The sequence below is a fragment of the Metarhizium brunneum genome, chromosome 3 (genome assembly GCF_013426205.1).
Source record: "Metarhizium brunneum chromosome 3, complete sequence".
Classification (NCBI taxonomy): domain Eukaryota; kingdom Fungi; phylum Ascomycota; class Sordariomycetes; order Hypocreales; family Clavicipitaceae; genus Metarhizium; species Metarhizium brunneum.
In genome coordinates, this window is record NC_089424.1 from 1,191,922 (window position 1) to 1,213,009 (window position 21,088).

The 21,088-nt window shown below is 52.9% G+C and overlaps 7 protein-coding genes and 1 non-coding gene across 8 annotated transcripts; all 8 read left to right on the top strand.

The window, feature by feature from the left end:
• Positions 1-71: 71 nt before the first annotated feature.
• Positions 72-772, top strand: sme1 (Small nuclear ribonucleoprotein E; the record flags this gene model as incomplete). The annotated part of the gene is made up of 5 exons (XM_014688735.1): positions 72-121; positions 223-250; positions 451-513; positions 571-664; positions 717-772. The coding sequence occupies 5 exons, from the start codon at positions 72-74 to the stop codon at positions 770-772; spliced, it is 291 nt and encodes a 96-aa protein (XP_014544221.1).
• Positions 773-2,510: 1,738 nt separating this feature from the next.
• RPC1_0 (DNA-directed RNA polymerase III subunit RPC1) lies at positions 2,511-7,044 on the top strand (the record flags this gene model as incomplete). The annotated part of the gene is made up of 4 exons (XM_014688736.1): positions 2,511-2,596; positions 2,666-2,777; positions 2,844-2,993; positions 3,046-7,044. The coding sequence occupies 4 exons, from the start codon at positions 2,511-2,513 to the stop codon at positions 7,042-7,044; spliced, it is 4,347 nt and encodes a 1,448-aa protein (XP_014544222.1).
• Positions 7,045-7,066: 22 nt separating this feature from the next.
• Positions 7,067-7,182, top strand: G6M90_rRNA00000018. Its single transcript, XR_010715689.1, has one exon. It is a non-coding gene; the product is annotated as a 5S ribosomal RNA (ribosomal RNA).
• Positions 7,183-8,889: 1,707 nt separating this feature from the next.
• mmp18 (Matrix metalloproteinase-18) lies at positions 8,890-10,826 on the top strand (the record flags this gene model as incomplete). The annotated part of the gene is made up of 2 exons (XM_014688737.1): positions 8,890-9,754; positions 9,832-10,826. 2 exons carry the CDS (start codon positions 8,890-8,892, stop codon positions 10,824-10,826), a joined length of 1,860 nt encoding a protein of 619 aa, XP_014544223.1.
• A 301-nt stretch (positions 10,827-11,127) lies between these two features.
• MDM10 (Mitochondrial distribution and morphology protein 10) lies at positions 11,128-12,477 on the top strand (the record flags this gene model as incomplete). The annotated part of the gene is made up of 2 exons (XM_014688738.1): positions 11,128-11,224; positions 11,297-12,477. 2 exons carry the CDS (start codon positions 11,128-11,130, stop codon positions 12,475-12,477), a joined length of 1,278 nt encoding a protein of 425 aa, XP_014544224.1.
• Positions 12,478-15,998: 3,521 nt separating this feature from the next.
• ZRT2_1 (Zinc-regulated transporter 2) lies at positions 15,999-17,123 on the top strand (the record flags this gene model as incomplete). The annotated part of the gene is made up of 1 exon (XM_014688739.1): positions 15,999-17,123. The coding sequence occupies one exon, from the start codon at positions 15,999-16,001 to the stop codon at positions 17,121-17,123; it is 1,125 nt and encodes a 374-aa protein (XP_014544225.1).
• Positions 17,124-17,790: 667 nt separating this feature from the next.
• On the top strand, positions 17,791-18,743 carry rps19 (40S ribosomal protein S19; the record flags this gene model as incomplete). Its single annotated transcript, XM_066130614.1, has 3 exons — positions 17,791-17,823; positions 18,235-18,298; positions 18,385-18,743. 3 exons carry the CDS (start codon positions 17,791-17,793, stop codon positions 18,741-18,743), a joined length of 456 nt encoding a protein of 151 aa, XP_065986791.1.
• Positions 18,744-19,709: 966 nt separating this feature from the next.
• On the top strand, positions 19,710-20,996 carry G6M90_00g056340 (uncharacterized protein; the record flags this gene model as incomplete). The annotated part of the gene is made up of 1 exon (XM_014688741.1): positions 19,710-20,996. The coding sequence occupies one exon, from the start codon at positions 19,710-19,712 to the stop codon at positions 20,994-20,996; it is 1,287 nt and encodes a 428-aa protein (XP_014544227.1).
• Between the last annotated feature and the right edge of the window lie 92 nt (positions 20,997-21,088).

Genomic DNA, 21,088 nt, shown 5'->3' on the forward strand with positions numbered 1-21,088 from the left:
CCACCGACAATCTCCTTGTCGCGGACCTCCCCAACGAACCGAAACTTTTTTCTCACACACAATAAGCCAAAATGACTGGTCGCGGTGGTGGCGGCGGTCGCCGAGTCTTGCTCCCTCCTATGTACGTCCAATCTGGTCTTTGTTCGTCAACAGGCGCATCTGCCCCTGCCCCGCCTTTGGATTGCCGTGGTTTGGAGGCTCAAGAGTGCTAACTTTGCATAGTAACATGATCTTTAAGCTGCTTCAATCCGTGAGTCGCGATCTAAATCTACTCCTTCACGTTTTACCCGAGCCTGGCGACCTGAGATTGATGGCGAACGACTACGGTGGCACTCCATCACGAACCACGAATTCGCATAATAAAATCCATCGCCATCTCTTTCGCGGCGGGGCATCCAGGGGCCTTTTTTCAATCAGAGCCTAAGCTTACGGAGTGCTAACCTTGGATAGAATGCTACTGTTAGTGTTTGGCTGTACGAGCAGCTTTCAATCCGTATCGAGGGAAAGATCCGAGTACGCACACCTTTCAAGCTGAAGTCTGTTCGTTATCATGCTGACTGGCTTTCGCAGGGATTTGACGAATTCATGAACCTTGTCATCGACGATGCCGTGGAAGTCTCTCAAGTTACGAAAACCAACGACAAGGAGACTAGAAGGCAATTGGGTATGAAACCTCAAAACACTTCCACGAACTGCTTCGCAACTAACATTTTTAGGCCAAATCTTGCTCAAGGGGGACAACGTTTCACTGATCCAAAGCTTGTCAAACTAAACGATATCAACGACAGGCTATCGAAAAATCGGCCTGCGCTGTGGAGAGGGGTAAACAAGATGCATGTCACGGGTCAAACGCGTACTACAATTGCAATGATGGAAACTAGAATTGCGGAATCAGAATTCGCAGGTGGTGGCTTCGGGTGGCGTTAATTGTTATTCCTGAACAGGGACTGTTTGGTCGTTATTTTAGGCGCAATGTAACAGCGTTTCAGGACTCTGGTCCGAATTTGCTAGACTCTGTGGGTTGTGTGACGCTTTGGCTGTGAAGGCTACTAGATTTGTGACTCGCAGGGATCTTCCACCGCCTTTTCTGGACACAAGAGTGGCTTTGTTTGGAAACCTCGTTTGACAATGTACTTACTACTAGTATTGATGAAGACTTCATTCCATCACAGCTATTTGATGAACTACGCCCTTTTATTACTGTTTACAATGCCACAAGACAACAGTTTGGGGCCGGCCAGCCACTGGCGGGACCAAAGCGTCCAGCAACCGAAGCACACAATGTTCCCCATATGATAAAAGGGTTTGGGATTGGGCTTCTCATTTGAGCCTGTCATTTAGCTGTTGGTGTAAGGGGAGATCCATCTTTTGGCTATTTAGTTCAAAATAATGCGTTGCGCTGTTCAACGATGACCACTTGCTCAACTCGTGTTCTTGAAAGAGGCTGTCCTATAATGGGTTTACTCCGTAGAAAACCTTGACTAAATCTTATTCGTTCAAAAATTAAGGTCGGTACGTATCTTTGCGGATCATCACGGTCTTGCCTTTTTGGTGTTGAGGACTGTCGGCACCTTCCTGCACTAGCGGCTTGACGTTCTAGCGAGCCTCACATTTCAATCTCACAAAAACATCATCAAGCAGCAAAGCAGGCAAAAGCTCGCCCACCCGGGCCCCGAAGGAGGAAAGAAAAGAAGTTCTGCGAAATTCGATACCTATAGCTAACCTTTTGGCAGCTTCAACCAAGCTGGCTAAAAAGCTTCAAATTCAGCAGCAGCAACCTAGGGGTCCTGGCAGCTTCAAAGGGATCAAATGCAACAATAGCGACAGCCCAACGGTCCTGATTTCAACAGCTTCAAAAGACCCGAGTTCAAAAGCAGCAGCAGGACAACGGACCTTAATTCCCGGTTTCAAGGGGCTCGAGTCCCATAGCAGCGGCAGCCCAGGAGGCCCGGATCCAACAGCTTAAGAGACTAGATAATAGCTTCGAAGGGTTCGGATTAATAGCTATGAAAGCCTCAAATTATGTTGCCACAGGCAAGAGTCTGCTGCAAGTGTCCCCGGACAGCGCAGCTTTGCTTACACCCATGGCAAGGGCTCCGTTTGCATCGGACCTAGTACCTACGCTCCAACATTCATAGCCAGCCAGTTACCAGAGACTCATGACTCATCTTGAGCCCTGTACAACAGTTCCAACCAATGGCTGTGAAACTCGTGCCCAACCTGAGATGGTATCCAGTGGTTCGTGCGCGCGGAACAACAAGTTCTGTCGACCAAGTTGTCAAACGGACATCCCCTCCTTTCCTGCAACTGGATAGAAAAGAGGCGTCAGACTCCGTCATGAGATTGCAGTTTCCTGGTCTCTCATTTGTTTACCCGAACTGTCAACATCCACCCTACCCGCGAAGTTGTCCTTCACGAAGACTCAAGAGGAGTTAGCGTGACGAGCGTCTAACCAACATAGACCTCCTAAATTGATTTTCTCGGACCCATCTTCTCAGCAATTCTTGATCATGGCATATGAAACTCATATCCTGGCCAAACAACAGCTTGTTGATGAGGTGCCCAAGCGCTTCAAAGGCATCAAGTTCGGCATACAGTGAGGACCCCCAGCTCTTGAGCTATCGTCTCAGATCTTGTACTGACTGCCTGACCACTACTGAAAAAGGTCTAACCAAGACCTCACAAATCAAGCTGTTGTTGAGGTCTCAAACAGGTTGCTTTACGATATTCAGAATGGTCGCGCTCCTTATGCACATGGTCCACTCGATCCTCGGCTGGTGAGAACATTGCTCAATAACCGATGGCAAGGAAAATTCTGTCAATTAACGTGAGGAATACTACAGGGAACTTCAAACAAGTTCGGAAAATGCTCTACATGTCACGAGACTCTAAAGAATTGCAATGGGCATTTTGGCTATGTTAATCTACCGCTGCCAGCGTTTCATATCGGATACTTGAGGTTTATTGTGACCATTTTGCAAAACATTTGCAAAGTATGTCCTCTCCACTGAGACAACGCTGTACATTTCTAATAGGCACTTCCAGACCTGTAGTCATGTGTTACTTCAAGACAATGATCGACAAACCTTTCTCAAAGAACTACGACGCCCTCATCTCGATAACCTTCGCCGAAGCCAGATTTGCAAGAGGATAAACGAGCACTGCCGCAAGGTCAAGAGTTGTCCTCATTGTACCTCCATCAACGGACAGGTTCGTAAAATCGGCGTGCTTAAACTTACACATGACAAGTTCTCGTCCTACAATAAGTCCACTTCTGTGAAAAAGGTACCACCGGTAGCCAAGACCCAATTTGACGAATCGTTTGCCACGGCTCGTAACGGCAACCCGGAACTTTCTAAGCATTTACATAAAGCTGTAGAAGACCTTAATCCACTTAGGGTGCTTGGGCTCTTTCAGCGTATTGGGTCGGTCGATTGTGAACTGCTCGGATTAAACCCTTCAGAGGGCCGGCCTGAGATGTTTATCTGGCAGTATCTCCCAGCTCCTCCTGTCTGCATAAGGCCCTCCATCGCCCAAGACAATGCCAGCAACGAGGATGACCTGACTACAAAGCTAGCTGATATTATATGGGTTAGTGGCATGATTCGGTCCGCATTACAAAAGGGTTCCCCAATTCAGACTATTATGGAGCAGTGGGAATACTTGCAAACCCAAGTCGCTATATATATTAATAGCGATGTCCCCGGTTTACAACAACCTGGATTTGGGAAGCCAATCAGGGGGATTTGTCAACGTCTAAAGGGTAAGCAAGGGCGATTCCGTGGAAATCTCTCCGGCAAACGTGTTGACTTTTCTGGTCGAACCGTCATCTCGCCCGACCCCAATCTTGGCATTGATGAAGTGGCGGTGCCTCAACTAGTTGCCAAGAACCTTACATACCCGGAAAGGGCACAGCGGCAAAATATCGAGAAACTGCGGCGGTGCATCAGAAATGGTCCGAACGTCTGGCCCGGTGCCCAATGCGTTCTGAAAATGAGAGAGGGGGGGTACAAGATATCTCTCAAATTCGCTGATACTGAGCTAATCGCCAATAAGCTATGCATCGGAGATGTTGTCGAGCGTCACATTGAGGATGGCGACATCGTTTTGTTTAACCGGCAGCCATCACTACACAAGCTGAGCATTATGAGTCATTTCGTCAAGGTCCGACCTTGGAGAACGTTCCGACTTAACGAATGCGTTTGCAATCCATATAACGCCGATTTTGACGGCGACGAGATGAATCTGCATGTCCCACAAACAGAAGAAGCGCGTACTGAAGCGATGAGTCTTATGGGGGTTAAGCATAACCTAATCACTCCAAAAAGTGGTGAGCCTATTATTGCTGCTACTCAGGACTTTATTACCGCCGCGTATCTACTTAGTTATAAGGACCGCTTCTTTGACCGGAAGACATTTACGACAATTTGCATACACATGTTGGACGGAGGGACTCAGCTAGACCTTCCGCCACCAGCAATTATCGTGCCAAAGACGTTATGGACCGGCAAGCAGATATTCAACGTCTTAATGCGGCCTAACAATCGATCACCAGTTATGGTCAATCTCGATGCTAGATGCAAAAGTTTTGTGACCCGGCCAGGCCAGTGTCCCGACATGGACCCTAATGACGGCTGGCTCGTGGTACGGAATTCTCAAGTAATGTGTGGCCAAATGGATAAGTCCACCGTGGGTTCTGGGAAAAAAGACAGCATCTTTTATGTCATTCTCCGAGACTATGGTCCAGACGAGGCTGTTAGTGCTATGAATCGCCTGGCGAAGCTGTGCGCACGGTATCTAACAAACCGAGGGTTTTCCATCGGCGTCGGCGATGTGTACCCAACCGCGAGCCTCAGGAAAGAAATCGACCATCTAGTCTCGACTGCATATAGGAAATGCGACAATATAATTGCCACATTTCAGACCGGTAGTCTAGAGAAGGCTCCTGGGTGTGACAAGGAACAAACCTTGGAGAATTCTATATCCGGTGTCCTTAGCAAAGTCCGACAACAGGCCGGTGAGCATTGCATCAACACGCTAAGCCGCCATAACGCGCCATTAATCATGGCCAAGTCAGGGTCTAAGGGCTCTGATATCAATGTGGCTCAGATGGTTTCTCTTGTTGGCCAACAGATTATAGGCGGCCAACGCGTACCTGACGGCTTCCAGGATCGAAGCCTACCACACTTTCATAAGAATGCTCGTCAGCCTCCCTCAAAGGGATTTGTGAAAAACAGCTTCTATTCCGGGCTTCTGCCTACTGAATTTTTATTTCACGCCATCTCGGGCCGCGAGGGACTAGTTGACACGGCGGTGAAAACCGCAGAGACGGGATACATGTCACGGAGGCTCATGAAGTCTCTAGAAGATCTCTCGGTTAAATATGATAATACCGTTCGCACATCCGGCGGCAATATTGTACAGTTTCAGTTTGGCGCGGATAACCTTGATCCCGCGGATATGGAGGGCGCCGGTACACCAGTCCAATTCCACCGGACCTGGACTCACGCTGAAAGTCTCACTCGAGATGATGACGAACCTTCATTGATACCGCACGAGATTGGTATAATATGCGATTCTATGCTAGAATCATATCGCAGCCGCTATGTACGTAAAGGTCTGCTGCATAATGAAGAATTAGATTATGAAGACGACAGTGACTACGGCATTGACGAGCATGAAAGCGGGCGAAAATTCCTCAAATCAATAAAAAGCTACATCGATGGCTTGGCCTCGAGATTGCGCAAAGTGCGCGAAATAGCCGGTTACCAAGGCAATACACCAAGTAGGGAAACGGCTCAAGATCACGTCGATAGAACGGCAAAAGTGGCGGCGACAACCCTCAGGCTCTTCATCAGACTTTGCCTGGACAAGTTTACCAAGGCTCATGTCGAGCCTGGTCATCCGGTTGGCGCTGTTGGTGCTCAATCGATCGGCGAGCCAGGAACCCAGATGACATTAAAGACGTTTCACTTTGCCGGCGTGGCTGGGATGAGCATTACCCAGGGCGTGCCCCGAATTAATGAGATTATCAATGCGTCGAAAGCTATCAGCACTCCGGTCATCACCTGCCCCCTACTAAATAAGTGGCAGATTGAGGCGGCAAAGGTTGTCAAAGCACGCATTGAGAAGACATACATATCCGATATCCTTTGCTTTATTGAGGTTGAGTGGGGTTCCCAAAGTGGTCATATTGTGATGCAAGTCGATACCGACACGCTTGCAAATATGCAAGCGGGAGTTGGTGTCTTTAACGTGGCACAAGCTATTTGCGAGCAACGAAAGCTGAAGGTCCGGCCGGAGGATATCACCGTTGATAAGGACATTATCTTTGTTCGTATCAGGGAAACCGATGATTTACCATCACGAAGCAAAAACAAGTCGGCGGCAGTTGGGTCCAGAGACATGATGCTCAGGGCCAACTTTCTTCGTCGGACACTTCCGTCCGTGCCCATCTCTGGCTACCCAGACGCAACACGAGCCTTGATCGAGACCACCGAGGAAAACACGTACAGGGTCTTGGTGGAGGGCTATGGCCTTCGGGCGTGCATGGCCACAGAAGGTGTTGTCGGGACGCAGGTCCGGACGAACAGTGTGATGGAATGCGGGCAGGTCCTGGGCATTGAAGCGGCCAGGACGACGATTGCGAATGAAATTGCCGAGGTGATGGGGTATATGGGCATTGATCCGCGGCATATGCAGTTGCTGGCTGACGTGATGACTTACAAGGGCGAGGTTCTTGGCATCACACGGTTTGGCTTGTCGAAAACGAGGGATAGCGTGCTACACTTGGCATCATTTGAGAAAACAGCCGATGATTTGTTTGACGCGGTTGCCGGCATGAAAATGGACCGCATTGAGGGAGTCTCGGAGTCCATTATCTTGGGGCAAACAATGAGTGTTGGAACTGGTGGGCTTGACGTTGTTCGCTACTTGGGTCTTCGGCCAGGCGATCTTTGCGAGAAACCGACCCTTTTTGAGGACTCGTGGAGGGCAGAACAAAGGCGGAGAAGGAACCGTGCGGTTGCTTTGTTGCAAGGTTGAGAAAAAAAAAAGACAAAAAAGAAACATACAACACTGGGGATTCGCCGGTCGTCTCCGACCCGACTACTAATCCAGCGCTCGCTAGGTTGTCGTGGGAGATCAGACGGGGTCCCGAACTTTGCTAGCGGCTGTGGTCGTATGTGTCAGATGGGGCAGTGTATCTGGGTTATAAATCTTTGTCCAAAAACATAGGTTTATGCCATGTGGTGACTTTGCCCCGTGTCTCCCATGTGTTTATAGACAATAGGGATGGACTTTGGGGGGAGTCAGAGCTGTCGGGGTTTCCTTTGGACATATCATTTCACGTTAGGTAATCGAGTTTGTCATACGTATGTGTCTGCTTTTTTATTCCTCTCTCCATTTACGTCGTGATGTTATCCGTCTTGGTCGACATGGTATTGACTGGGCAAACATTGTTCCCGCTCATCGGGATTATTTCCATGGTTTTTCAACACAGTTGAATATTATAGGATGGCAGTCATGCACCACGTCGTAATGTTGACAGCCACATGACATTAGCACAGGCCGGAAATGAGTCTTTCCCGCTTCATTGGGTGTAAATACGGCGATAGCTGCGCGTCACTGGAACGTGGTTCGGCCAGTTGTGAGAGTAACGAGTTGGTCCGGGCCGCAATCCAGGACGGGCAGGAGGCTGCATGGCGGACACGAGTCTGGAGACCCGATATTTTTTGCTTTCCGGTGGTTAGATATTCTTTCGTGTTTGGTATAAAATGTGCCTACACTTGGCAATGCGGAATACACTCACTCACTGGGCCGGGTTCCTTGGCAAGACTCGTCGTAATGAATGAGGACAGAACTCGCGAAGAATAGTAGGAAAACAAGGTTAAATGATATTACATTATAAACCAATGGCGGTTACTTCTTTTGATATGCACCTCCGCTCCATGTTTAGAATCTGACGGATGAAAAAAGTCCGGTTACCTCTACGTAAATGTAAAGGCTTCAGGCTTTCATTAACTTTAAAGCTTTTATATAGTTAGGATTAGGTTAAGGGTCAGTCTGTACCTTTATTACAACGTGACGTCCGTGTAATAATAATACGGTCGTCGGCATCATCGAATGGCCGGGATTAAGCAAAGCAGTAAAACATGAGTTCTCGGCACATCGCCACGGTGCGCTCCTGGGTGTACTTGTAGGAGCCGGGAATCCAGTTCTGGCCGCCGACGTAATGCGTCAATAAGTCGAATACCTGTGTTTCACCTGCAGGCACATGTATTATTCCCAGCTCCAGCGCTTCTCATACGTCATTGCTACTCCTACCTTATAAATGTACATTCTCTACCCTCTGTAAGCCTCATCATCACCGCTTCATGCCACCACGAACATATATGCCAAGATCAATTTTTTTGGGAAAAAGAATCAATGATTCTATGTATGTTTTGACCGAGGTGGTACCTGGAGAGGCGGTGTAGATATATGTGCGCCATGTGATCTGGATGCTTTCTTTTTTTTACAAAGCACGTTTCACCAGATGAATGCATTCAGCCCAAAAGCGATAATCCAAGTGCGGGGTCAACAAAGTGGCTGGCTGTGAAGGCATGTGTGCCCATGGCCGATAGGCTCACTGTGCCGCTGCTTCTCATTCTCATCCTGCGATGTAAACCGTCTGGTGGGAGTCAAGCCGGGCGTACCCCGTGCAAGTATCTGCGGTTGTTGATGTGTTGGAGTAACTGCAGGACAGGTCCGTACATGGCAATCGGGTATAAGTAACCGGTGATGATGCCGGTCAATAGAATATAGTTTCTCTCGACAATCCTCTCGACTTGGACTCCCATCACACGCTTTACGTATTTGACAGGTTCATTGCACCAAAAGCCTCTCACAATGGGCGAAGTAGTTGTCCCCGGGAAAGAAGACGAGGACTATATCCCCCAGCCTACGGAGAAGCAGCAGAAGATCCTATCGACTCCAGACTTTGGCATCGGCGATGCGGTCGACGACAGCCCGGTGAGCGGGTTCCTCAGCGCGTACGGATACTTGGAGTCGCAAGATGCCGACACGGGCAAGGTCGGGGAGAAGACGGTATCCGCGCTCAAGGACTACCAGAAGTTCCACAAGCTCAAGGTGGACGGGAAATTCGGAGAGAAGACGCGGCATCTCATGGCACAGCGGCGGTGTAGCTTCAACGACTGCAGCGTGGCCTCTGAGGTCTATGTCCGCGGAGCCTGGCCTGACCGCACCATACTCTACGCCTTTGGCACTCTGTCGCAGCAAGTGGACAAGAAGAAGTGCATGCAGGCTATCCAATCCGCCATGGCGACGTGGGCAAAGGAGATCCCGGGACTCAAGTTTATCGAGAACGAGGCGCACCGCGACCACGAAGTCAAGATTGAATTTCGCAAGGTGCCCGACACGGACTGCGTCGAAAGCCTGGAGGGCGGGGAGCTCGCGCACGCGTCGCTGCCGCCCGGCTTCGGGACCAAGTTTCCAGGAATGCCCAAGCCGGTGCATTTCGACGAGACAGAGGTCCAGTGGGTATTGGGGAAGCAGAAGGGCAAGTATGATGTCGAGTCGGTTGCACTGCATGAGATTGGCCACCTCCTCGGCATGCTGCACAACGGCAACCAAGAATCCATCATGTATCCGCGGGTCAGCGACAATAAGCTCGCGAGAAAGCTATCGGAGCATGACAAGACTGGGATACGCCGGCTGTATCCGGAGTGGAAGCGCGTCGGGGGCTCCTTTACCAGTCTGTGCACCCCTCCTCCATGACGGTGACTCACGGCGACGCAGGCAACATTGAACATGGAACGCTGACGGCAGCAGGCGACCCGGTTCTCGTGTCGTGGACCACGGGCAACTTCACCAACCTGGCCTGTATCGGCAGCGACGGCGGCCTGCGGCACCGGTACCAGCGGGAGCCGTACGGCACGTGGCACCCGGCCGGCGAGAGCTTCGAGCACCTCGGGGGCAAGCTGGCGGGAAACGTGGCGGCGGTGACGCGCGCCGAGGAGCACGTCGCCTTCTTCGCCCGGGGCCAGGACGGCAAGTGCCACAGCAAGTGGTACAGCGGCGGCTGGAGCGACTGGATGTCGCGCGGCGGCGACGTGCAGGGCGACATCGCGGCCGTGTCGTGGGGGCACGCCGGCACCCGGACGGACCTCTTCATGCGCGGCGCCGACAACGCCATCCACCACAAGTACTACGACGGCACGGCCTGGACCCCGGGCGTGGAGACGTGGACGAGCCTCGGCGGCAACACCACGGGCAGCCCCAAGGCCATCTGCTGGGGCGCCAAGCGCATCGACGTGTTCGCGCGCAGCGCCGCCGACAAGAGCGTGCTGTGGAAGGCGTGGGACGGCGACAAGTGGGTCCCCGAGGGCGCCGACTGGACCTCGCTCGGCGGCACGGCGCTGGAGGACGTGGCCGTGGTTTCGTCGAGAGCCAACCACCTGTACCTCTTCATCCGCGGCGCCGACAACACCGTCTACTCCAAGAGCTACCTGGACGGCAAGTGGGAGCCGAGCATCACCGAGTGGGGCCACCACGAGGAGGACTTTGCCAACGAAATCAGCTCCCCCATCTCGGCCCTGGCCTACAACGACTATTGGGACAAATTCATGTACAAGCGGATCATGCTGGCGGCGCTCAGCTCGAACAAAATGGTCAGGCTCAAGATGTTTGATGGCACAAAGTGGAGGAAGTGGTTTTATCTCGGGGACAAGGTCATGGCTGGCGCGCCCGTGCTGCACCCGTGGCGTGATAACACGCCCGTTGTCGTGGCCCGGGGGACCGACGGCGCACTCTGGAAGTGGGAGTAGCGCCGTGATTCCGTGACGGCGGCTGCGTGAGGGCGTGCGCCGTCGAGTAGTAAAATCGTGTGGCCTGGCCTACTATAGTTATTTGATGAATTGCTACAATTTCCTGCCCCTCTCGCCGCCTACAGGGTAGCCATATCCCGACAAGCGTAAAAACACAATTGGTCGATGCACATGCCAGACATCCAACAGCCCCACCATTGACATCTCCGTGACATTCAACCTCCGTCAGAATCCCATCTCCAACATTTCCATCTGCCAGCTCGCCCCCCCCTCAACGGCTGCATGTACACTGCGCGCTGAAATGCGCGAGTTCATGGACTATGTCCACAGCGCATTCTACGAGGCGACAGGCTGGCGCCGCGACAACTCGTACGCCGCGCTCAATGCCACGTCCGACGGTTCGCACCCCCTCCGCCGCCCCAAAAACCTCCTTGCTTCCCTCGTACCCGTGCGCTGACACCGCCGCCCAGCTCTGCTAGACTTCCAGACCCCGCGGGGCCTCCGGCTGACGCTGTCCTCCCTCGCGAGCGCCAACTTTGCCACCTCGTACCAGCTCGGCTCGGTCGGCGTCGTCGACGGCTCCATCTCGTACCTCTTCTCGTCGGTCCCCCTGCGCGTCCACATGACGCCGCGGTCCGAAGACGTCTCGCTCCCCGACCTGCTGCGCTCGTACCGCCCGCTCTCCCCGCTGCTCCCCCGGACGCCGTCGCCGCCGGACGCCGCGACCGCCGGGCCCGAGGCCTCCCTCCTCTACGGCAGGCTCTACCTCCCGCAGTCGCAGCTCGAGGCCCTCGCCGTCAGGAGGCTCTCCCCCGCGCTGCAGCTCCAGCTCAGCGCCGTGTCAGCCAAGCACCTCCGCGACGGGGGCACCGTCCTCGGCCTCGCGCAGTACGACGTCGGCCGCTACGCCTTTGAGGGCCTGGCCTCGTCCGACGGCGGGCTCCTCGGCCTGCGCGGCCTCTACAACTTTGGCGGCGGCGACGCGCACCCGCCTCCTGCTGGTGCCGAGGGCGAAAAGGAGCGCGTGTACGGGCGCTTTAGTACCGGCGCAGAGGTGTACTACGGCACTTTGAACAAGTCGGGCGGCGTGAGCTTCGGGACGCGCTTCGCCACACTGCCTGCGCACAGTGGCACTCCGCTGTCGGCGAGTTTGACTGTCAACCCGCTCATGGGTAACGTCGCTGCTAGCTATGCCGTTGTTGCTGGTAGGCACTGCAGCCTGGCGACGCGTATGGAGTTCAACGTGTTCAGCTACGAGAGCGCGTGGGCCGTGGGCATGGAGCTCTGGAGGAGGCCGCTGCGGCGGGTGGCCGGAGGGGGTGGCCGGCCCGGGGGGGAGTATAAGGAGAGGAGTTTTCGGGCCAAGATGGAGTGGCGGCTGGACGAGCCTGAACTTGTGCCGCCGCCGCAACCATCACCACCACTGTCGGAACCGGCGGAACCGGACCGGGTATTGGCGGTTCACAGGGGGAATGGGGGCGAGGAGTATGCGGGTGTGTTGAAGGCGAGGCTGGACCAGAATTGGAGGATTGGCATCTTGTGGGAGGGCAGGGTGAAGAGCCTGCTGTTTAGTTTGGGGAGTGGCATTGACCTGAGGAAACTGGATAAGCCGTTCAGGACGTTGGGGTTGGAGATTCAGTTCTCTTCGTGACGGGCTGTCTAGGGGACGGTACATGAGTGTATGAATAAGTGTCTAATTTCTGTATTCTATGTTGGCAGAGCATGCATCTATGATACCTCGAGTACATGTGTTCGCTTCACAAACCTAGCTAGTTTCGATCTGGTGATGCTGTGGTTTCTGAGGCCGTGTATACGTCTGTCGGGAATAATGCACCGCAACGCTTCCGCTGGTCGCGTTGTTGCGTTCATGCACGTAATTCCCCTTGGGGTTGGCAGGGTGGTGCCATTCATCAATACGATGTATGCGTAGTCGAGGAGATGGTGTCGACAGATCCACATGGATAAACTTGCGAGCCGTGCCACCTCGAGCTGTTCGGAGAGTTGCCTATAGTAGACAGAATTTTAACGTGTATACTCCGTAGAAGGGAAATCATCACCTCGGGGGGGCAGATTACAACGCCGTCGATTTCTGGTTCTCACAAGGAAACGCAACAAGTTCCATAGAGGTTCTGGAAGTTTCCTATGCGACATAATCATTTACTGTATTTACCTGGATGCAGTAAGTGGCATGCCAGGCCAATCACGGATCAGCGGCCAACTATTATGCAAAGGCGGTACGGAATACGGTTCCAGATGCATCCCAGCAAGACGAAGCTTGGTACATAGTACATGGAAGCTGCCACAATGCTTGTCATCTGCAATGCAACACAAATGTTTGTTCCCTGCGCTGGACGAACGTCGGACTTGGAGGGGCATTCTGCAGCGTTGGCTATGAGACTTTGGTTACGTGAATGTTGGTGATGTGATAGTTGCTAGTGTAAAGTGGTGCGATGCGGCGGATGCTAAGCGGAAATGGGAGCCGAGAGAACCTCAAGACGACCAAAGTACTTTTGACCAATTTCATACCAAGTTTGATAGTTCGCTGAGCCCTCGGAACTAGGTCAGTATAACAGGCCATATTAATCTGTGGCGAAAAGGCCCGAAGAATTTGGATTGCCGGTATAGAGGCTGACACCTCTACCCACCCCGAGGTTGCGCAGGCACCGCTGTTAATGCTGATGACGGACTCTCTTGATCTCTGAAGCCTGTTTCAAGGAAACCCCACTAGTAGCAGAATAATTATGTTGGGAGCCAACCCTTACATAGTGGACTCGAAACTCGTGGATAGCTATGGCTGCGTTGTAGGCACTGACTGACGTTGTTGGTTTTTCTCTTTGTTTAATTCAGCCGAGCCTACGGAATAAAGCTTCTGTCATTGGACCAGGTCATTTTAACCATGAGGTCGGGGTGTGTACATACTAGTTCTTTGCAGGCCAACACCTCGACACCCATGCAAAAGGATGCACGTACCATGTATGACAGGTCAAGATGGATGGTCCAACTGTCGGCGCTAGTGCCATAACCATAACCTAGCCTCGGTATCAGCATCCTATGAAGACAAAAAGCTCGTACGGCCGAAACGAGGCGCTTGCCTTATGATGACCGTCATAGCGGGCGATGGGTCCATTGTGAGAAATCGCTGTGATCCTCCGCCATTCCCCGCTCCCCAAACAAAAAAAAAGATCCGTCTTCGGTGGCATCATCATTGAAGTTTGTCGTTCGTTCCTGCTGCTGCGTTGTGTGACCATGCCGTGACAGCCGAGCATCTGGGTACAAATCTCTTAGTTCTCTTGGCGATCCATGCTGCCCTACCAAAATCCTGCTCCCAGAGCTTGAAATGGCGAGATGCAGACACCTGGCTGTTGTGGCAGTCCTCTGGAAGCCCCAGCCGTCAAGTCGTGACTCGTACCAACCCGGCACATCGATCATGGAGGGGCGTGGGGGCGGGAGCTGTGAACCTTGATGGTGCGCCCTTGCCGCTTCCGTGCCAGGGGCGTCCGGAGAGCCAGTGGCGCAACCAATCAGAGAGCCGACAATTGGCTGTATCGCGTGTGGCGCATGACTAAAACATAGTCTTTGATACCGATGGGAGAGCTGCATGATAGGTATGTATTCTTAGAAATTTCACAAACAATCAAAGGTAGGGCTTGTGAATTGTCTAGTATGCTGATACTGGTTTAAAAAGCAGACAGTCGCCGTCGTCGTCGCGCCGGGATAAAAAAGGCCAAGTCAGCAGAGTGTTGCATGACAAAAGAGTGAATCAAGAAACTCACCAGGATTTTTTTTTTCTTAAAAAGGCTAGTCGACCAATGCCAAGATTGCCATGAGACTACGAAGGACTCCTTCGGCAATGCTAGCTTGGTCCGGGATTTTACTAGTCAATAAAGGTGTCGTCGATCCGCGATTCAAGAAAGTGGAAGAGGTCAAGTCATGTAAATTAGGTCTGGTGGGTTTGGCCCAGGTGCCGGTTCAAACTCTGGAGCCCATCAAGGTTCTCACGACGCTGTCACATTTTGAATCCGACTTCCCACACCACTCTCGCATACGCCTACCCATCTTTGCCTCAGATCGGTTCGCCTTCCCTCATTCTGCCAGCCCGCATGCGGTCCAGCGCATGCCAGCATCATCCCAAACTGCGCACCGGCAGATTTCATCGGCCCAATCCCTCTCAGCAGCCCCGGTCCCTACGCAGCTACGCAATTATTCCGTATTACCTTTCCACACTTGCAGGCGGTGACAGGTCCTGCGCATGCTTCATCCCTAGTTGCACCGCTTGTCGCGCTCCTAGACATTGTATCATTCGACTTTTCGCAGTCTTCACTTCTTGCTGTGTTCCATCTTGGTACTTACCCGCAGCCCTGGTGTCAGCTGAACACGCCTTCGCCTTTGTTCATTCCCATTGGGCTGTCTCTGAGGCACGCCTGACACTGTGGTGTTTATCGTCGTCCTTTCGGCTGATCGCTGTCGCAGTCTGTTCGGTAGCAGTTTAGAAGCACAGGACAGCAAACCCACGTGCAGGAAACGCATAACCTTAGATAAAAAGGATAAAAGGGACCCTAAACCTTGCACTCCTTGGACTTCGCTCCCACCGCCAGCGGCCGCATGGGAATAGTCCCGTCTCCAAAGGCTCCTTCCTCTTCATAGCGGAGTATCGAACATCATAGCAAGAAGGGATCTCGACAAAGGGCTTTCTGCAACCTTTTGCCGATCTCCCCAACCACATTTTTGGCCAAGGTCATCATCTGGCTGTGTGTGTGGCGCATCAACTGGAACTGGGTGGACCATTTCGCTATTGAATCCGGTCCATCAAGGTGTTCGCCTCGTCGGTGTATCCTAGTCTCAAGCCCTGCTGAAAATCGGACCAGACACTAGCATTGGTCCGGACCAGACGACCGACGAACCGTGGAGACGGGTTATAAGTCTTCCATTTCTCGGGTCCCCTCCCCCGGAGAATAACTTTCAACTTAGAACCGAACCGAATCGAAAAGTTGTTGTCGTTGTTTCGTCGCGCCGAGGTATAATCGGGCGAAGTTGAAGAGAAGACTTGATTGTCTTGAAGCGAGTGGTGTGATTGAGAAGAAGAAAAGACCGCCCGAGTTTGCGGCTACGATAATCGTGGAAAACCAACGCTGGACTTATACCCTCGAATACACTCAACAGCAGCGCATCACCATGGCTGAAGAGGAGCAGCAGAGCAGTTGCGATGGCTCACCCGTTGACTTGGGCATGCTCGGTCTCCGCATTGCCTCCATTTTCATCATTCTCGTTGCTTCCCTCGTTGGAGCACTCACCCCCATCCTCTTGGCTCGCCAGACCAAGATGCACGTTCCGAAATTCACATTCTTCATCTGCAAGTACGTCGGTACCGGCGTCATCATTGGCACGGCATGGATGCATCTTTTGGATCCAGCAGTTGATCAGCTTGGAGACGCCTGCGTTCAGGAAAGATGGCTTGGCACATACCCTTGGGCTCTATGCATTGCTCTGATGACCATCATGGTCATGTTCTTCGTTGAGCTAATGGTAGCCCGTTTTGACGACGACGACGATGCCGCCCATAGCCATCCGACTGGCTCCGACTCTGGCTCCGACCTCAACGAGGTACTGGCGATTAAGAAATCCTCAAAGCCGCAAAAGGACAAGAATGTTCAGGCTGAGCCATGCCCCCATGACATCGAGAATCAAGGGGCTCTCTGTGGCCCCGATCCAACTGCCATCCCAGGACGCCCCGATGATGTCAGCTACCCTCCTGGCGGTGAGGATCATCTTGCGCACCGCCATGATCACAAAGAAGGGGACTCGCACACGTCGTTGTCCGGCCAGCTGACGGCAATCTTCATTCTCGAATTCGGTGTCGTGTTTCACAGTGTCTTTATCGGACTTACCCTCGGTACCACCGGGTCGGATGATTTGAAGGTTCTTCTCGTCGTCCTTGTTTTCCATCAAATGTTCGAGGGTCTTGGTTTAGGGTCCCGAATCGCTGTTGCCGAATGGCCTGAAAGTAAACAGTGGTTGCCATATGTCCTGGCTGTTGGGTTCGCTCTCTCCACTCCTGTAGGTGTTGCAGCTGGTGTTGGTGCTAAACCAGCAAACGCTGCCACTCAGAAACTTGTTAACGGCATTTTTGACTCCATTTCCGCTGGAATTCTCATGTACACAGGACTGGTCGAGCTTTTGGCTCACGAATTCATGTTCAACCCTCACATGCGCCGGGCTCCGCTGAAGATCCAGTTGTTTGCCTTTGGATGTATTGCCTTTGGTGTCACGGTGATGGCATTGTTGGCAAAGTGGGCTTAGATGTATCATGTCGGGCTCTCAAGAGCACGATATAATCGAGGGACGTGTTAATTGGAAGAGAGCATATTGGATATGAACGGGCACATGTTGGGTGCAATCTATACCCACCCTGAAAGAAATAATACCTTTGATAGAATCTGAATTTTAAGCGAACTGCACATTCTACCTCAACAGTTGGTTTTCATACATGTTGAAACATTTGTGAAGCAAAGAACACGTAGATCATGTATTCGCACATGGCACACTACGCTATGATATGTTGCAGCATCGTAATAGAATTGAAACTTCATATAACGAAGTGAATTAATCCCACACCGAAATTCAAACCACCATTAGGGCCAGTAATTAAAAAGATGCATCCTAGTAGTAGCCTGAGGAGTGAACCCGATTGTTGGTCCTCAGCTTGCACGTACTCACTGGACGTAGTTGCCGTGGACCCACCTGCACCGTGCGTGCGATGTTTTTGCAAATATAGACTGTCCGCACACACGGTGCTTAGTCACTCTGAGCGCCATGGCCCCACTAGGGCCGCAAGCCCTAGCCTCAATCGAAAAAGTTCACCCACCCAGACATGCACCTCCAAGAGCATTCGTAGACCTCACGCTTCGACAATCTCGTACCCGACGCAACTCCTCACAACCACCCGTCCACCCTCAACACCGTGAAAATGACTGGCGGTATTTCTGTGCGCGACGTTGATGTAGGTCCTCCCTGAACTCAATATCCCTTGATGCACCGAGAGCAGAACAAAGCACGTTGGTCCAATTTCAGGACTCTTCTCGAGATGCGTTAAGCGATGATATTACCTCCCCCATCAACAGTCCCTCGCGACTTCTGAGACCCGCAAACCCAAGACGAATAGACAACCTCTTGCGACCTCTGCTACAAACAATGTGGACTGCGCTGAGCTGTTTCGCCCCGCCGCAGATTGGATCTTCAATACTTGAAAAGCAATGTATTTGAGCCCGCTGCGGCGGCTGGACGGGTAGCCGTTCCGTTGGGACTAGTAGATTTCGAGGCTGAAAAGGAAGATTGGGAATTGAGGAGCAGGCGCGAGGGAGTCGCAAGACTTCTGAAGACGGAATATGCTAATGGGTTTCTTTGTCTCCAGGCGCAAAAGTTCATCAACGCCTATGCTGCGTTCTTGAAGCGTCAGGGCAAGCTGCCCATTCCCGGTATGTTTTTTGATCCAGCCCAAGAACAAGCCTGGCTTCTCTCAACGAGTCATTTCTAACGAGGGCCTTTTTTTTCATTCACTCAGGTTGGGTCGATACCGTCAAGACTGGTCCCGCCAAGGAGCTGCCCCCCCAGAACATTGACTGGTTCTACGTCCGCGCCGCCTCTGTCGCCCGCCACGTCTACCTCCGCAAGACTGTCGGAGTCGGCCGCCTTCGCAAGGTCCACGGCACCGCCAAGAACCGCGGCGCCCGCCCCTCCAAGCACATCGACGCCTCTGGCTCCGTCGACCGCAAGATCCTCCAGGCCCTCGAGAAGATTGGCGTCCTCGAGCAGGACGAGGAGAAGGGTGGCCGCCGCATCACACAGTCTGGCCAGCGTGATCTGGACCGTATCGCCCAGACCACTGCCGAGGCCGACGAGGAGGATGAGGATGAGGAGTAAATTGTAATAAAAAACACCAAATTACAATCCGCGCAGAAGTTTCAACGGAAACTGGTTTACACTGAACCAAGGCCTGAGGAGACAATTTTGGAAGCTTTTTGCTGAATAAAAAAGATGGTTGTGTCTCTTTTCCGGGAATGAGTGGCATGGCGTGGGCTTTGGGCGTCTTGGTCTTAGATTTACACGTATGAATGAGATTCCCCCGACTTTGGGTCATTCGGTTGATCAATTAGACCCGTCCACGTTATGAGTCTTCTCTCCGTAACTGATATGCTGTGACTGTTGTTGGATGTATGAGCCGGCTTCCTCGGCGGTTCGTTTTGAATCATGGCAACGTCTTTGCCGCTATTAGGCATCTCGCCCAACGTGTCATTTATTCGCAGCTGCTAAACAGTGGCAAGCGGCTGATTCTCTGCTCAACACCATGGAAGCCAGGTGTAGACATTACGCACAGCTGCATCTGTTATCACACCTACCACGTTACTATGACTTTTCGTCTTATATTTTCCCTTGGCAGCTGCGGCAGCTGCAAAAGGTCTTTCGCCCGCTTACCTAGGTAGCTGTATATATTCACACTTCTCACGACCTTCAAGATGCCTTGCTTTCTTCCTTTAGCTACCACCACTAGATCGGCCTTTAATTCGTCAACCTCGTCACTCCGGGCATCAATCTTGTTCCCCTTGTTTTGATTTCGTCATTTGTACCAGTGTATAGTACTTCCCAGTGTCGTTCTGGTTCGTGTCAGGTCCGCCCAACTTTGTCGTCATCTCCAAGAAAGCGCATCCATCGCCCACGCTGCGGCTCACCACACGCCGTTGCCCAACTCTATGCAAAAAACACATCACTGTAAAACAAGACACCGTATACTGCTCACAGCCCAACGCATCAGTCTCATCTCAAAAGACAATCTAGCCCATCTCGCCCGCTCCTCGCTCCCACCATCTCAGCAACACCAGAGACATCACCATGGCCACCGACCATGCTCCCCCTCCACCAGGCACGCCTCCAAGCGAAGTTCCCACGCCCGGGTTCGACAGAAAATTCGAATCCACCGAAGAAACATTCTACTTCTACCACGTCATCGACACTGAAAAGGCAACGTTGCAATGCCAGGTTCTCGGGCCCAACGTGTCCAACACCTTCTCCCACACCGGGGCAATAACGCACTACAAGGCGTCTGACATTGAATTCGCTCTCGCCCGCAAAACGGCGGGCTTCCTCGCGCTCCTCCAGCCGGGCACCAGCCCGTCCCGCACGATCCTCGCATGGGCGGAGAGCGGCCACGGGCACAACCCCCGCGGGGACTTCCTGGAGCCGAAATCCTCCGTCCTCTCAAACAGGCGCTGGACGGCGCGCGCCATGAGGCTCGCCAGGGAAATTGGCATCAACATGGGCCACCCGTACGACCGGCTCACCCTCGGCGGCAAGGTGGGCATGTTCCGCGCCTCCCACGTGGAGGTGAAGCTCGCCGTCCACGCCGTCTACATACTGCTCAAGATGGCCGCGATGCCTACGGATCGCGTGACCAAGGCGGATCTGAAGAGGCTGCGGGGGAGGGCGTGGTGCGGCGGCGCGAGGCCCCGGTTCGAGATTTACTTTTCCAAGAAGAACTGCCGCGCGTGCGCCCAGTACGTCCGGCGGCTGGAGGAACTGACAGGCGCGGAGATTACGCTCTGTTGGAAGGAGAGGCTGGTCAAGATTGAGTATCCCAAGAGCAAGATGGGGTCGGTGGAAGATGCCCAGAGGGAGGTCATACCCGTGGAGGGCTCGGAGAGCGAGGAACAGGCACAGGCACAGGAGCAGGAGGACGTGAATGAGATGCCGATGGTGGATCTTACGGACGACACGGACGATGTTGGGTCGCAGGAGGTGTCCGAGGTGGTTGAGGTGACGCCCGAGCCGTTGGGCGTATATGTGAACGGTCTCGCGTATTGCGTCGGCCAGATGGGGGACCGAGGCAGAGTCATGCGCGCGGTTGTAGGCCTGGCCAAGATCTGGAAGAGACAAACTGCCACGAGGGCAAGCATGCGACGACGGCCTCAAAACAGCGTCAGCGGCGGGGAGCCGACGACGGGGAGAAGGAGGGCTTGGCTTGCGACGCCGCCCGCCTCGAATGTACCGGTGCAAACGCAAGGCACGGCACGGGCTGGGTTGGAGAGCCGCGGTGCCGAGAATGAAGATGCAGTCGTCGGAGAAACATGGCCGCGACAGTATTCCTTCGTTTGCAGAGACAAGATGTCGCTAGGTAGATGATCAATACCGCGAAGTTGCTATTATACGCGCTCTCTAGAATGACCACGAACGAGAAAAGTTTGAAATCGGTGCCTGTTTTCATAACAGTGGCT